This window comes from Mustelus asterias, chromosome 8, assembly GCF_964213995.1.
Source record: "Mustelus asterias chromosome 8, sMusAst1.hap1.1, whole genome shotgun sequence".
Taxonomy (NCBI): Eukaryota; Metazoa; Chordata; class Chondrichthyes; order Carcharhiniformes; family Triakidae; genus Mustelus; species Mustelus asterias.
Window position 1 is genome coordinate 110,357,864 of NC_135808.1, and position 17,564 is coordinate 110,375,427.

At 47.4% G+C, this 17,564-nt stretch overlaps 1 protein-coding gene across 1 annotated transcript in view; it reads left to right on the forward strand.

The window, feature by feature from the left end:
* Positions 1-17,564, forward strand: part of faah (fatty acid amide hydrolase) — a 56,412-nt gene that overhangs the window by 30,247 nt on the left and 8,601 nt on the right. The window contains exons 9-12 of the mRNA XM_078218727.1: positions 4,069-4,166; positions 4,768-4,867; positions 9,117-9,160; positions 10,314-10,353. Of these exons, the coding sequence (XP_078074853.1) occupies positions 4,069-4,166; positions 4,768-4,867; positions 9,117-9,160; positions 10,314-10,353 (282 nt within the window). The remainder of the gene's footprint in view (positions 1-4,068; positions 4,167-4,767; positions 4,868-9,116; positions 9,161-10,313; positions 10,354-17,564) is intronic.

Genomic DNA, 17,564 nt, shown 5'->3' on the forward strand with positions numbered 1-17,564 from the left:
CAGCCTCTCGGACTGCACGATGCATTAAGAAGTAATTTTAGTGAGTTGGCCAATGTTTCAATCTGGGCTTCAACAGGGCCGTTCAAGCTTGAGGATATCTGGTACAAAATAATATCTGAATAAACTACTCAAAATATTGCTTATTTCTAAACCGGGTACATGGACATCCAACGGGTACAGCCCTGTGGTCTGAATGCGCAAGTGTGTGAGAATCTAGATCAACTGAGCTGTAGGCAATGCAATAAAAATCACACAGGTTTATTTGGTAGCACGAGCTTTCGGAGTGCTGCTCCTTCATCAGGTGATGAAGGAGCAGCGCTCCGAAAGCTCGTGCTACCAAATAAACCTGTTGGACTTTAACCTGGTGTTGTGAGACTTCTTACCGTGCCCACCCCAGTCCAACGCCGGCATCTCCACATCATAAAAATCATAGCCGAGCCTGGTATCAATTCTCTGCCGTCTTTTCCACTGGGAAAAAAACAGTACAGGAAAGCCAAAACGGGTTCATAAAAGTCAGTTTAAAAACCATCCTTTCGGGGTGCAGCTGAGTGGCCGGGTGAAGTTGAGGGGAGTGAAATGCAGATCAGTAAGCCTGACCAACCTAAAATTGAGGGGAGGGGGCAGCTTGGATAAACTGTGCTTAATCCTGACCCTTGAAGTTTTAAAATGTTTTCCAAATTTTTAATTATTTGTGACCAACGATGAAGATTTGATAGTCTTGTTTGTGGTGGGACTAAATCCTTGCACCTACTGTACAGGGTGAATTCATATCCTAACCATGTTTGGCTGGAAGTGAAACAGAAGGGGAATGGGGAACAGATTGAATTTGTGTTTGCAAGAACCATGTTAACCGAGTCTACACATATCGATCAAGATTAGGACCTTGAGTGAAGATTAGTTCATTTTCTCAGGCGGTGGCAAGGGCGGCAGTGTGGCACAGTGGTTAACATTGCTGCCTCACAGCGCCAGGGACCTGGGTTCAATTCCGGCCTCAGGTCACTGTCTGTGTGGAGTTTGCACGTCCTCCCCGTGTCTGCGTGGGTTTCCTCCGGGTGCTCCGGTTTCCTCCCGCAGTCCAAAGATGTGCGGGTTAGGTTGATTGGCCATGCTAAATTTTAATGCTAAATGGAGGAATAGGACCTATAAAATGTGAAGATGAGAAAGTCTGTACAGAACCGGAAGAAATAGCAGAGGTGCTTGATGAATATTTTACCTCGGTATTCACGGTGGAAAAAGACCTGGCTGGTTGTACTACAGGATTGAGGCGGACTGAAAAGATTGAGTATGTGGACGTTAAGGAAGAGGATGTGTTGGAAATTTTGAATAGCATCAAGATAGATAAGTCGCCGGGACCGGATGGGATGTACCCCAGGTTACTGTGGGAGGCGAGGGAAGAGATTGCAGAGCCTCTGGCGATGATGTTTGCATCGTCGATGGAGACGGGAGAGGTTCCGGAGGACTGGAGGATTGCGGATGTGGTTCCTATATTCAAGAAAGGGAATAGGGATAGCCCAAGAAATTACTGACCGGTGAGTCTAACCTCAGTGGATGGTAAGTTGATGGAGAAGATCCTGAGGGACAGGATTTATGAACATTCAGAGAAGTTTAGTATGCTCAAAAGTACTCAGCACGGCTTTGTCAAAGGCAAATCGTGCCTTACGAGCCTGGTGGAGTTCTTTGAAAATGTGACTAAATACATTGACGACGGAAAAGTGGTAGATGTGGTTTACATGGACTTCAGCAAGGCATTCGATAAGGTCCCCCATGCAAGACTTCTCGAGAAAGTGAGAGGGGATCCAAGGGGCTGTTGCCTTGTGGATCCACAACTGGCTTGCCTGCAGAAGGCAGAGAGTGGTTGTAGACGGGTCTTTTTCTGAATGGAGGTCGGTCACCAGTGGAGTGCCCCAGGGATCTGTTCTGGGACCCTTGCTGTTTGTCATTTTCATAAATGACCTGGATGAGGAAGTGGAGGGATGGGTTGGTAAGTTTGCCGACGACACGAAGGTTGGTGGTGTTGTGGATAGTTTGGAGGGATGTCAGAAGCTGCAGCGTGACATAGATAGGATGCAAGACTGGGCGGAGAAGTGGCAGATGGACTTCAACCCGGATAAATGTGTAGTGGTCCATTTTGGCAGGTCAAATGGGATGAAGGAGTATAATATTAAGGGTAAGACTCTTAGCAGTGTAGAGGATCAGAAGGACCTTGGGGTCCGGGTCCATAGGACTCTTAAATCGGCCTCGCAGGTAGAGGAGGTGGTTAAAAAGGCGTATGGTGTGCTGGCCTTCATCAATCAAGGGATTGAGTTTAGGAGTCGGGAGATAATGATGCAGCTTTATAAGACCCTCGTCAGACCCCACTTGGAGTACTGTGCTCAGTTCTGGTCACCTCATTACAGGAGGGATGTGGAAATTATTGAAAGGGTGCAGAGAAGATTTACAAGGATGTTGCCTGGATTGGTTGGCATGCCTTATGAGGATAGGTTGAGGGAGCTCGGTCTTTTCTCCTTGGAGAGACGAAGGATGAGAGGTGACCTGATAGAGGTGTACAAGATGTTGAGAGGTATAGATTGGGTGGATTCTCGGAGGCTTTTTCCCAGGGCTGAAATGGCTGCTACGAGAGGACACAGGTTTAAGGTGCTGGGGAGTAGGTACAGAGGAGATGTCAGGGGTAATTTTTTCACTCAGAGGGTGGTGGGTGAGTGGAATCAGCTGCCGTCAGTGGTGGTGGAGGCAAACTCGATAGGGTCTTTTAAGAGACTTCTGGATGAGTACATGGAACTTAATAGGATTGAGGGTTATAGGTAAGCCTATATATAAGCCTCGGTAGGTAGGGACATGACTGGCGCAACTTGTGGACCGAAGGGCCTGTTTGTGCTGTATTTTTCTATGTTCTATGTTCTAAATTGCCCCTTAGTGTCGGGGGATTGGTAGGGTGAAAACATGGGGTTATGGGGTTAGGGCCTGGGTGGGATTGTTGTCATAGAATCCCTACAGTGCGGAATTGCAGACATTGTTGTCGGTGCAGGCTTGATAGGCCGAATGTCCTCCTTCTGCACTGTAGGGATTCTATGACTGTTCCTAATATGTTAAGATCTGTATTCATTTATCTTTATTTCCTAAGTTAGAACATAGAACAGTACAGCACAGAACAGGCCCTTCGGCCCACGATGTTGTGCCGAGCTTTATCTGAAACCAAAATCAAGCTATCCCACTCCCTATCATCCTGGTGTGCTCCATGTGCCTATCCAATAACCGCTTAAATGTTCCTAAAGTGTCTGACTCCACTGTCACTGCAGGCAGTCCATTCCACACCCCAACCACTCTCTGGGTATAGAACCTACCTCTGATATCCTTCCTATATCTCCTACCACGAACCCTATAGTTATGCCCCCTTGTAATAGCTCCATCCACCCGAGGAAATAGTTTTTGAACGTTCACTCTAGCTATCCCCTTCATCATTTTATAAACCTCTATTAAGTCTCCCCTCAGCCTCCTCCGCTCCAGAGAGAACAGCCCTAGCTCCCTCAACCTTTCCTCATAAGACCTACCCTCCAAACCAGGCAGCATCCTGGTAAATCTCCTCTGCACTCTTTCCAGTGCTTCCACATCCTTCTTATAGTGAGGTGACCAGAACTGCACACAATATTCCAAATGTGGTCTCACCAAGGTCCTGTACAGTTGCAGCATAACCCCACGGCTCTTAAACTCCAACCCCTTGTTAATAAAAGCTAACACACTATAGGCCTTCTTCACAGCTCTATCTACTTGGGTGGCAACCTTTAGAGATCTGTGGATATGGACCCCAAGATCTCTCTGTTCCTCCACAGTCTTCAGAACCCTACCTTTGACCCTGTAATCCACATTTAAATTAGTCCTACCAAAATGAATCACCTCACAAGTTGTGATAATAAATGGGACCAATAATTCTAAATAACATACTTCAACTGGAATATTACATCATTTGGCTTGGTGCGAATGTTGACAGCTACTTCTGGACTGATTGTTGTTATTCTCAATTATTATTGGTCACCTGTACACTAACTTTTCACTTTTTTTGTTTCTTTTCAGCTGGTTCCCTTCACACCTCTGAAAACTGAACGAGCATTTTATGAGTTAATTATACATGGGTTGGGGGCTGATGGAGGCGTTACCCTGATGCAAAGATTGTAAGTCTCATTTTAATGAAAGCATTGTAGAAAATTTCTTTTCAGTGCAATTTGAAACATTCAGATTTATTGGCAATTGCCTTCAGATTTTAAGGATTAAATGTTATCCACTACCTTGGCTGTTGTCTGGTGCAGTCTGTTCGTAGTTTCCTAATAGTTATGAATTCATAGTAGACAACTGACCATCACTCGATCTCAGTTTCAGAAATAACACACAATGACGGGTTACGTGAGAAATGTAAAGCTGCAGGGGTCAACGATCAAATTGGTTCAAATATAAAGAATTTGGTCAGTCGTTTGGACTCTTAAAAAATATCCAAAATTGTGCCAGTGGCTGCCCTAATGGGTGGCAGTTCTTTCTCTGTTTCCTTTATTAAAGGGGATAAGAAAGTTCCAGTTGTTAGCATTTTTTCTGTTTGTGTTCATTGGTTGTTTTTTGTCCATGTATAATGAAGGAACGGTTTACAGGACATCACTCTGATCCGCGAGCACCTGATAGGCAGAAAGCTTTGTTCCTGTGACCTTTCCCAATCGTATTATGTGCTTTGACATGTCCACACACAAACTAGAACTGATTCTTATCTTGTTTTGTATTTACTAGAAAAGGAGACTTATTCGATCCGACTTTGAGAGATTTATTTATCATTCAAAGAGTGCCTACATTTCTGAAGAAAGTCCTCTACTTTTTCCTGAGATATTTTGTAAGTAAAACATCCCCCAAAATGTGAGCCATTTAAAAACAATCCTGTGTTATAAGTGCATAAGTAAATATAAAAATAGATTTTTGTAAAAAAAGATTTAAAATTACACATTGCAAATATTTGGAATGAACACAGTGCCTTACTGTCGGATTTCTGTTATTGAAGCATTTGTCTTTCATCTGTCTTTGTTCTAAGTGTCGGCTGCAGTATGAGCAGTCTTTCTCCACTGCCTGTACACGTTCTCATATTTTCCATCCTTGTCACCTTGGGTCTTCCTTGTGCGTGTTTTTCTCGAACATTCCCTCCCTGTTCCCAAACACTCCCTTTCTGTTCACATCACGTGTCCAAAATATGTGAGCTTCCTTGATTTAATTGCCTCAAATACATTCCTGTAAACACCAGCTTTCCCAAGCACTCACTCATTTGTCCTCTTGGTGGTCTATCAGTTAGCATTCCCGGCTTGGGTCACTGTCTGTGCGAGGTTTGCACGTTCTCCCCGTGTCTGCGTGGGTTTCCTCCAGGTGCTCCGGTTTCCTCCCACAGTCCGAAAGATGTGCTGGTTAGGTGCATTGGCCATGCTAAATTCTCCTTCAGTGTACCTGAACAGGTGCCGGAGTGTGACAACTAAGGGATTTTCGCAGCAATTTCATTGCAGTGTTAATGTAAACCTACATGTGACGTTAATAAATAAACTTAGAAACTTAACCATGGCGTACACACTGTCAGTCTGAGTCCTATCATTTTGAATATTCTTCTTCGAGCTTCGTGACTCTTCTTGTTGGTCCAGCTTTTACAGCTATACATTGTCACCAGACACACATGGGGTTAAGAAGGCAAATTTTCATTGTAATCGAGATGCTGTGACCACACCATAACAGAACATAGAACATAGACCATTACAGCGCAGTACAGGCCCTTCGGCCCTCGATGTTGCGCCGACCAGTGGAACCAATCTAAAGCCCCTCTAATCTACACTATTCCAATATCATCCATATGTTTATCCAATAACCATTTGAATGCTCTTAATGTTGACGAATCCACTACTGCTGCAGGCAGGGCATTCCACGCCCTTACTACTCTCTGAGTAAAGAACCTACCTCTAACATCTGTCCTATATCTCTCACCCCTCAATTTTAATCTTTTAAATGAGTTCACAATGGCTGACCCTTGTTAAGTATAGCCCAGTTTTCTTTGGTAGACTCTTCCATGATGAGCGCCTCAAGACAGCGGAAGCTATCAACCTGTTTAAGTTGAACTCTTGTTAATCAGAATCTTGCAGGTATTTCCACCCATTCCCCCCCATTCCACCCAAATCCCATCACCTTTCTTGACAAGCCAATGGTGATAGATGTACTAACCTCCATTTAGATAAAAGGGGTTAATTCCTTCATTAAAATCCTGGATAAACCTACACGCTCACAGGTGAATCTTTGCAGAACAAAGTGTTAGAATGTAACCAGTGATAACAGTGAATCTGTTGTAGTGACCAATGGTAACATGCTGTGAGGGACAGCTGACCCTTACAACATGTAACCATTGGTCATTGTAACCAATGACAAAATGATGTGGTGGTCAGCTGACCAGCTGACTCAGTATAAATAAGAAGCTGCCGGGGTTTGTGAGAGTTTGGACTGGCCCAGGTTGAGGCCGCGAGTAATGATGTTTCTTTATTAAACCCTTTTTCTTTGATTTATAAGTTGGAGTAAGTTTGTTTCATTTTGCTGCCTACAACTAAAGAGTTCCTTCTGCTGGATCACCACCAAGGGGCTAGAGGTTCTGTTTGCTGTACAGCCAAATTAGCCAGGTGGCACGGTGGCACAGTGGTTAGCACAACTGCCTCATAGCACCAGGGACACGTGTTTGATTCCCCACTCGGGTCACTGTCTGTGCGGAGTCTGCATGTTCTCTCCGTGTCTGCGTGGGTTTCCTCAGGGTGCTCCAGTTTCCTCCCACAGTCCGAAAGATGTGCTGGTTAGGTGTATTGGCCGTGCTAAATTCTCCCTCAGTGTACCCGAACAGGTGCCAGAGTGTGGTGACTAGGTGATTTTCGCAGTAACTTCATTGCAGTGTTAATGTAAGCCTACTTGTGACACTAATAAATAAACTTAAACTTAACAGTGTGTGCTAAATGTTACGTTATATATCCCTTGTGGAAGACTGGCTTATTTTCCTATATGATTAGCTCCTCCTTTAGTATGAAAACCTTACGTTAATTCTCAGTATATCAGCGCTAGGAATTGAGACATCACTGTAACTCGACATTGAGGCAAAGGCACAACCCCTCCCACTTTCCATACACGTGAACACTTTCCAAACTCTGTTGCAAATGTTTCCACTGAGTTTGTTTCCATCTGAATGTTGAACTACACAGTCCTGAGCAAACAGCTGGCAGCTTTGATTGGGCCACCCCTTGTGAGGTGTCCGCTCAGGGCCACCAGACAAGCAGTTGGGAGACAATCCATGCGGTTGCTCCCTATTGTCAAAGGACTGAGTTCTGAGGGAAGAACGGAGTGATGCAGGCTTTCTCTTAGCCCAACAGGAGAGGCATTTGACGGGTAATCCTCCAGGGGGGGTACTTACGGGGATGGAAAAGAAGTGAATGTGCCATGTGACTTGGAACTAAATTCTGAGAGTAAGATGAGGTGACACTGGTTCAAGGTAATAAAAGGAAAATGCAGACTTGATGTCAGGGAGTTCTTCAAAGGGTGATCCACATGTGAAATAGGCTCTTTGAAGGAGAATGGGAAGCCGAATCCTGGAAAATGTTAAGAAACATTTGGATGGTGAAATAGGGGGATCTGCAGGATCCCTCTGACGAAGGCTTCGAGGTGATCTTATAGAGGTCAGTAAAATAATGAGGGGCATAGATCAGCTAGATAGTCAATGTCTTTTCCCAAAGGTAGGGGAGTCTAAAACTAGAGGGCACAAGTTTAAGGGGAGAGATACAAAAGGATCCAGAGGGGCCATTTTTTCACACAGAGGCTGGTGAGTGTCTGGAACAAGCTGCCAGAGGTAGTAGTAGAGGCGGGTACAATTTTGCCTTTTAAAAAGCGTTTAGACAGTTACATGGGTAAGATGGGTGTAAAGGGACATGGACTAAACGCGGGCAATTGGGACTAACTTAGTGGTTAAAAAAAGGGGCGGCATGGACAAGTTGGGCCGAAGGGCCTGTTTCCATGTTGTAAACCATATGACTCTATGACTCTTTTAGTGAAATAAAATGGGCTTTCTGGATTTGTAATTAGCCTGTAATAACAATGCAATTTGACACATAGGGCGGGATTTTCTGGCCACGTTTTCCCCGAAACTGGAAAATCCCGCCCGAGATCAGCGGATCTTCCCATGGTTCACCCCTCGCCCGCCATGATACCTGTGGTGGGCAGAACGGGAAAATTAGCTCCATTCAATGTGATTCCTGTAGTTCTTTAGCTAACCAGCTGGTGGTGCTATTGTCAGCTGTGTCCTTTTGGCAGCCTGGCATTGCTTTCAGTAAATGGTTAAGTTGTTGTCCTCACATTTTCAATGATACATTCTTTAATTACCCTCCCTCCTTCCCCACTATCCGCTCATCAGCTTGGCTACAAAAATCACTGAGATGGTTGCAATTTGATCACTCCATACTTATGAAAGCTATTTATCAATTTTCTGACCCGGCGCTCCCTGTGGGCCAACCACACTCACAGGTACTGGATGCATAAGTTACAGTGAATCGTCTAAAATGACAAGTTTTCAGAAAATGTGTTGCAGCTGACTCATTTCTGGCAACTTCCTGATTTGTGGCATCACAACATAGTGGGATCATAGAATCCCTACAGTGCAGAAGGAGGCCATTCGGCCCATTGAGCCGGCACTGACAACAATCCCACCCAGGCCTGATCCCCATAACCCCACATATTTACCCCGCTAATCCCCCTGACACTAATTTAGCATTGCAAATCAACCTAACCCGCATATCTTTGGACTGTTCCCCAGTTTGGGGAAACTCGAATTATGCGTAATCTGCAGTTACTTGAGGGCTGAGGGACAATATTTACATGTATATGTTAATAACCAGCATTTCTATGATTCCTTTAATGATGTACCCTATCTACTACACACCTGTTTACCTCACATTTCCATTCTAACACTTGACTCCAGTCAGGGTGCTGTTTAAATAGTCAACTGTTATGCTGAAGTATATCTCAATAGTTATTGTTTAGTTTCAGTCAGCACTTTTTGCATAATATCTATAATCTTTTACTTGTTTTAGAGTCCTAGAGTTGCAGAGAGCCTCAAGTACCTGGGTGGAGTAGGGTAAGGCTTTGAACACTTTCATTCATTCCTTATTTTGATTTTGTATTCTGTCTGAACCCATCCAGTAAGTTATCTTTTGAGTGTGGTGATAATTCTTCAGGAAACTTTCTGGAAACTATCAGCACTTTATGGAACTGCTCCAGATTTATGTGCATTGTATATCACAGGTGGAACTTTCCCGTCCTGCCTGCCACAGGAATCAGGGAAAGGCCTCGGGCGGGATTTTCAGGCCTTGGGGCGAGCGAGGCCGGAACCTCCTGCCCTGCATGCCTGGAGGGTCGGTATTTGCAGTTGGCTAGAAAGCTAGATGCAGAATGACACCAATACTCCATACCTCTGTCCCCAAACCGGTTATGGTATTTCATGGGAGGCCCTGCCTTCCAGCCTTGCCCCACTCTTGTGGAGCAACGCGCTTCAAGCCAAAAGTTGCCAAAATTGTCTCTCTCTAATGGAGGGAGATGTCCATGATCCTTTGGGACTATGGCAAGGGGAGGCGATGGCCTAGTGGTATTATCCAGGAACTCAGCTAATGTCCTGGGGACTCGGGTTCGAATCCCGCCTCGGCAGATGGTGGAATTTGAATTCAAATAAATATCTGGAATTAAGAATCAACTAATGACCATGAAAGCATTGTCGATTGTCGGAAAAATCCATCTGGTTCACTAATGTCCTTTAGGGAAGGAAATCTGCTGTCCTTATCTGGTCTGGCCTACATGTGACTCCAGAGCCGCAGCAACGTGGTTGACTCTCGATTGCTCTCGGGCAACTAGGGATGGGTAATAAATGCTGGCCAGCCAGCAACGCCCATGTCTTGCAAATAAATTTAAATCAGGTGCTCTGACATTGCAAGCATAGTCCTCTGTCCCTGATGCCTGCCAGCAGATCATTCGCCCCTCTGTCGTACTAAATTAAAGAAACTCATTGTGTGATATATAATTGTTAAAGGCAAAATTATAATGTTGAACATTTTGATTCTGAATATATCGAATGGTTCACAATTAAATTTTGATGATTTTATTTTAACATTGGTATATTTTTGGTAATATTAGAGCACTCCAGATTTCCAATCAATATAGTTACTCTAAACCTTTCTTCTCTTTTCCCTGTATCCTTTTTTTTCCTGGATTCTCTGTGTCTTGTTATGTTCTTCTAGATCAATTAGTGAACTGTGGAAGAAGCACGTTGCAACCGAGGTGAGATTTGCATCTTTTGGATGTTGCTCAATTTGCTCTTCTTTTGCAGCAGATTTGCTTCTATTTAAAATGTGAATGAGTGAGGAGTCCAAGGAGATCGGTGACTATCTGTAAGTGCGCATGCTGTAACATGAGGCTAGATTTCACACACTTCTGCCAATGAGTTTGAAGTGGGAGGGGGCTTGTTAAATGCAATATGTGGCCTGGCTACAGCCTACCCTCCTGCGACCTATCTCCTATTTTAGGGGTGGTGCAGGCATCGACTTGCTGTTGGGCCTATTGAGATGCCAACTATTCAATGGCCAACAGTTCTGTTGACAGTACTTCCTCCCAAGATATAGAATCCTACAGTGCAGAAGGAGGCCATTCGACCCATTGAGTCTGCACCGACCACAATCCCACCCAGGCCCTATCCCCATTAGAACAAAGAAAAGTACAGTACAGAAACAGCCCTTTGGCCCTCCAAGCCTGCACCAATCATGATAGCTGCCTAAACTAAAACTGTATGCACTTAGTCTGTATCCTTCCATTCCCATCCTATTGATGTATTCATCTATTTGCCCCTTAAATGACGCTCTCGTACCTGCTCCCACCACCTCCCCAGGCAGCGCATTCCAGACATTCACCACCCTCTATGTAAAAGAACTTGCCTCGCACATCTCCTCTAAACGTTTCCCCATACACCTTAAACCGATGGATCTGACAATCCTCTTCACTGTCCACAACTCCACCAATTTTTGTGTCGTCTGCGAACTTACTAATCAGACCAGCTACATTTTCCTCCAAATCACTTATATATACTACAAACAACAAAGGTCCCAGAACTGATCCCTGTGGAACACTGCTGGTCACAGCCTTCCATTCAGAAAAGCACCCCTTTACTCCTACCCTCTGTCTTCTATGGCCAAGCCAGTTCGTATCCATCTTGCCAGCTCTCCTCTCATCCCGTATGACTTTACCTTTCATGCCAGTCTACCATGTGGTTCCTTGTCAAAGGCTTTACTGAAGTCCATGTATACAACATCCACTGCCTTTCCCTCATCTATCATCTTCGCCACTTCCTTGAAAAATTTGATCAAGTTAGTGAGACACGACTTCCCCTTCACAAAACCATGATACCTATCACTAATATGTCCATTTGTTTCCAAATGCGAGTAAATCCTGTCCCCGTCCTGTTCCAACAATTTCCCTACCACTGATGTAAGGCTCACCGGCCTATAATTTCCTGGATTATCCCTGCTGCCCTTCTTAAACAATGGAACAACGTTGGCTATCCTCCAGTCCTCTGGAACTTCACCTGTAGCCAAAGAGGATACAAGGATTTCTGTCAAGGCCCCAGCCTTGTCTCCCTCAGTATTCTGGGGTAGATCCCATCAGGCCCTGGGGACTTATCTACTTTAATGTTTTTTAAGATGCCCAAAACCACCTCCTTTTTGATATCAACATGACCCAGAATATCTACACATCCTACCCTAGGCTCCTCATCCATCAAGTCCCTCTCTTTGGTGAATACTGAGTCAAAGTATTCATTTAGTATCTTGCTCATTTCTTCTGATTCCATGTGTAGATTCGCTCCACTATCCTTCAGTAGACCAACCCTTTCTCTGGCTACCCACTTGCTCTTTAGATATGTATAAAATGCCTTAAGATTTTCCTTAATCCTGTTTCCCAAGGACTTTTTATGACGCCTTTTAGCTCTCCTAACTCCTTCCTTATGATCCTTCCTGTATTCTTTATTTTCTTCAAGATTCTTCATCTATCCTAAGCTTTTTAGACCTTACGAATGCTTCCTTTTTCTTTTTGACAAGGCTCATAATATCCCTCGTTATCCAGGGTTCCCGATACTTGCCACACTTCTCCTTCATCATCACAGGATTCCAATCAACTGACATTTGAAAGATTCCCACATGTCGGATGTTGAGTTACCCTCAATCAGCCTCCCCCAATCTACACTCTCCAGATCTTGCCTAATGTTGTTGTAGTTAGTCTTCCCCCAATTTAACACCTTCGCCCGAGGGCCACTCTTGTCCTTATCCACAAGCACCTTAAACTTACGGAATTATGATCACTGTTGCTGAAATGCTCTCCTGCTGAAACTTCGATCACCTGGCCGGGTTCATTTCCCAATACCAGCTCTAATATGGCTCCTTCCTGAGTTGGACTATCTACATACTGTTTCAAGAAACCCTCCGGGACGCTCCTTACAAATTCTGCCCCATCCAAGCCCCTAGCAGTAAGTGAGTCCCAGTCAATATAGGAAAAGTTAAAATCAACCACCACAACAACCCTGTTGTTTTTGCATCTTTCCAAAATCTGTCTGCATATCTGCTCCTCTATCTCCCGCTGGCTGTTGGGGGGCCTATAATAAACCCCCAACATTGTGATTGCGCCCATCCTGTTCCTGAGCTCTACACATATTGCCTCGCTGCCTGAACCTTCCGAGGTGTCCTCCCTCAGTATAACTGTGATATTCTCCTTAACCAGTAATGGAACTCCTCCACCCCTTTTACATCCCCCTCTATCCTGCCTGAAACATCTAAATCCTGGAATGTTTAGCTGCCAATCCTGTCCCTCTTTCAACCAAGTCTCTGTAATGGCAACAGCATCATAGTTCCAAGTACTAATCCAAGCTCTAAGTCCATCTATCTTACCTGTTATACTCCTTGCATTGGAACAAATGCACTTCAGACCACCAGTCCCGCTGTGTTCAACAACTACTCTCTGCTGGTTCTTCCGCTTAATCTTATTAGCCTTAGTCTATCGCTCTCCCTCAGTTATTTCTCCTGCTGACCTACTGCTCTGGTTCCCACCCCCCTGCCATACTAGTTTAAATACTCCCGAGTGACTCTAGCAAATCTACCTGCCAGATATTGGTGCTCCTCCAGTTTAGATGTAGCCCGTCCGTCTTGTACAGGTCCCACCTGTCCCGGAAGAGATCCCAATGATTAAGATATCTGAAACCCTCCCTCGTACACCAGCTCTTTAGCCATGTGTCTAGTTGCATTATCTTCCTATTTCTCACCTCACTGGCACATGGCACAGGAAGTAATCCTGAGATTACAACCCTAGAGGTCTCTTTTTTTAACTTACTACCTAACTCCCTGAACTCCCCTTGCAGGACCTTGTCACTCTTCCTGCCTATGTTGTTAGTACCAATGTGTAACACGACCTCTGATTGTTCGCCCTCCCCTGCAAAACCCCATGCATTTACCCTAGCTAGTCCCGCTGACACTAAGGGGCAATTTAGCATGGCAAATCCACCTAACCTGCACACCTTTGGACTGTGGGAGGAAAACGGAGCACCCGGAGAAAACCCACGCAGACACGGGGAGAATGTGTAAATTCCACACAGACAGAGACTCAAGCCGGGAATCGAACCCTGGTCCCTGGCGCTGTGAAGCAGCAGTGCTAACCACTGTGCTACCGTGCCACCCCATGAGTGCAGGTCTTGCCTTAAACTAAGTAATGCTGCTCCCAGCATTAAATGACTATCATGGGCTGTGACAGTGACCACGGCCACAAATGTATAGCGCCTGGTTCCTTCCAGATTGGCATAGATGAGATTTGCGGCATCCTTCAGTTTGCCCACCTACCTTTCATTTCATTCTCTCTTCTCAGACAGTTTTGTGAGGATTGTCAGTTTCTGAATGGTGAAGGAGCTCAATGATAGCACACTTGCACACTCACAAACACAAGTTGGGATATTCTGAAATGGAAAGGGGTTCCACTCTCTCAGCATTCAGCCGGATGAAGCAGTTTTCATGGTTGAAGAGCTAACAGTGCAGGTGGTGTGAGGCTTACAGTATTGCTAAGTAGGCGTGGGTGAGATGAGGCTATATATGTGAAACAGGTCACGGCTTATAGAGATTGTTAGTAGGTGAGTGATATGGGTTATGCTTTGTGCAGCATCTGAGTTTAGTGATGCGGTTGGTAGGATATGGCATTTGTTTAGTTTCAGTTTATTTATTGTGTCGCAAATAGGCTCACATTAACACTGCAATAAAGTTACTGTGAAAATCCCCTAGTCGCCACACTCTGGCGCCTGTTCGGGTAGTGAGGGAGAATTTAGCATGGCCAATGCACCTAATCAGTACGTCTTTTGGACTGTGGGAGGAAAGTGGAGCACCCGGAGGAAACCCATGCAGACGTGGGGAGAATGTGCAGACTCCGCACAGACAGTGACCCAAGCTGGGAATCGAACCCGAAGTTGCCTTGAGGTTATTAAACTTCAAGTGTAATTACACCCAGGTCCTGGGGGGGCTGGACTGCTGGCATTGACTGCAATGGCTATCTGGGCCCATTGCCTTCTCGAGGTTTGTCTGGAGGGCCTCATGGCTCTCTGTGCAGTGATGACGTCTCTCGTTCTCTCCACCTCGTGCACCAAGGCCTCCAGTGCAGTATCAGAAAATATTGGAGCTCACTCTCAGTTGTGTGGTCCTGTTCCTATGTCTTTCCCAGGTCAAACTGTAGTTTAGAATGACTTCCAGCACCTCCGCCAGCCAAAATGAACCTCCTTTTTAAGAAGTGCAGGCTGGCTACAAATCATGCACAATTGAACATGTTGCCTGTTGCCTGTTAATGAGGAGCAGTTGTAAACCCCGTTGTTGGGAACCTCTCCCGGTGCGGGGGGAGACACTAGTGGGCCTGGAGAATACCGTCTGGGCCTGCTAATCATATTGAAATTCAGATTTCAATATGCTAATCAGCTCTGCGCCGACTACTCTGAGAAAGCACCTGGGGGGCCCACTGCAGGCCCCCTGCTCTTGTCTCCTGGCCTACTGTGCTACTTGAGCAGCACAGCGAGCTGGGAGAATCCCAGCCATTAAATTCTGAATGGGCTTAACAGGGTAAATGCTGAGAGGATGGGAGAGTCGAGGGCCAGAGGGCACAGTCTCAATAAAGGGGCGCCAATTTAAGACTGAGATGAGAAGGAATTTCTTTTCCCAGAGGGTTGTGAGTCTTTGGAGCTCCTCGCCACAGAGAGCCATGGGGGCAGAGTCTTTGTGTATATTTAAGCCTAAAATAGATAGATTTTTGATCAGTAAGGGAAACAAGGGTAATGGGGAAAGGGCAGGAAAGTGGACCTGAGGAATGTTGGGATCAGCCATGATCCTATTGATGGCGGAACAGGCTCTAGGGATTGAATGGCCTATTTGGACTGATGGACTTGAGGGGAATGCGGCTTGATAGACAAGTTGCTCGGCGCTCGCCCCAAAACCCGACGTCATTGGATCTTTGCACAGTCCGTGACCTGCCCGCTACGATTCCCATGGCGGGGAGGAAGGGAAAATTCCGCCCAGTGTTCGGCCTTTCAAAGTGGATTATGTGGGAGCTTTGCCTGAATGCATGTGGAGCTGACTTCAAGAAGGAGGGAGTCTGGCCGGGGTATACCAGAATGATACCTGGACTGCATAGGTCACATTATTTCAGAAGCAAGTGTTCACTTATAAATCCTGTGGACTGGGTGAAGCCTTTGACAAGCAGACTCGTCCCCCTCCCCCACGTCCCCCCACCCCTCTCTCTCTCCCCCTCACTCCTCTCTCTCCCCCCCACCCCTCTCTCTCTCCCCCTCACTCCTCTCTCTTTCCCCCTCACTGCTCTCTCTCCCTCCCCCCACCCCCCCTCTCTCTCTCTCTCCCCCCCACCCCTCTCTCTCTCCCCCTCACTCCTCTCTCTCTCCCCCCCACCCCTCTCTCTCTCCCCCTCACTCCTCTGTCTTTCCCCCTCACTGCTCTCTCTCCCTCCCTCCACCCCCTCTCTCTCTCCCCCCCACCCCTCACTCTCTCCCCCCCACCCCCTCTCTCTCCCCCCCACCCCTCTCTCTCTCCCCCCACCCCCCTCTCTCTCTCTCTCTCTCCCCCACCCCTCTCTCTCTCTCCCCCACCCCCTCTCTTACTCTCCCCCACCCCTCTCTCTCTCCCCCCACCCCTCTCTCTCTCCCCCCCCACCCCTCTCTCTCTCCCCCCCCACCCCTCTCTCTCTCCCCCCTCTCTCTCTTCCCCCCCCACCCCTCTCTCTCTCCCCCCCATCCCTCTCTCTCTCCCCCCCATCCCCTCTCTCTCCCCCCACCCTCTCCTCTCCCCCTTCTCTCTCTCTCCCCCTCACTCCTCTCTCTCTCCCCCTCACTCCTCTCTCTCTCCCCCTCACTCCTCTCTCTCCCCCTCACTCCTCTCTCTCCCCCCTCACTCCTCTCCCCTCCCCCTCACTCCTCTCTCTCTCCCCCTCACTCCTCTCTCTCTCCCCCTCACTCCTCTCTCTCTCCCCCCTCACTCCTCTCTCTCTCCCCCTCACTCCTCTCTCTCCCCCTCCCTCCTCTCTCTCTCCCCCTCCTCTCCCCCTCACTCCTCTCTCTCCCCTCACTCCTCCTCTCCCCCTCACTCCTCTCTCTCTCCCCCTCACTCCCTCTCTCTCCCCCTCACTCCTCTCTCTCCCCCCCTCACTCTCTCTCTCCCCCTCACTCCTCTCTCTCTCCCCCTCACTCCTCTCTCTCTCCCCCTCACTCCTCTCTCTCTCCCCCTCACTCCTCTCTCTCTCCCCCTCACTCCTCTCTCTCTCCCCCTCACTCCCTCTCTCTCTCCCCCTCACTCCTCTCTCTCTCCCCCTCACTCCTCTCTCTCTCCCCCTCACTCCTCTCTCTCTCCCCCTCACTCCTCTCTCTCTCCCCCTCACTCCTCTCTCTCTCCCCCTCACTCCTCTCTCTCTCCCCCTCACTCCTCTCTCTCTGCCCCCTCACTCCTCTCTCTCTCCCCCTCACTCCTCTCTCTCTCCCCCTCACTCCTCTCTCTCTCCCCCTCACTCCTCTCTCTCTCCCCCTCACTCCTCTCTCTCTCCCCCTCACTCCTCCTCTCCCCCTCACTCCTCTCTCTCTCCCCCTCACTCCTCTCTCTCTCCGCCTCACTCCTCTCTCTCTCCCCCCCACCCTCTCTCTCTCCCACCTCACTCCTCTGTCTTTCCCCCTCACTGCTCTCTCTCCCTCCCCCTCCCCCCTCTCTCTCTCCCCCCCACCCCTCACTCTCTCCCCCCCACCCCTCTCTCTCTCCCCCACCCCTCTCTCTCTCCCCCCACCCCCCTCTCTCTCTCTCTCTCTCCCCCCACCCTCTCTCTCTCTCCCCCCACCCCTCTCTCTCTCCTCCCCCCACCCCTCTCTTCTCTCCCCCCCACCCCTCTCTACTCCTCCCCCCCACCCCTCTCTCTCTCCCCCCCCCCCCTCT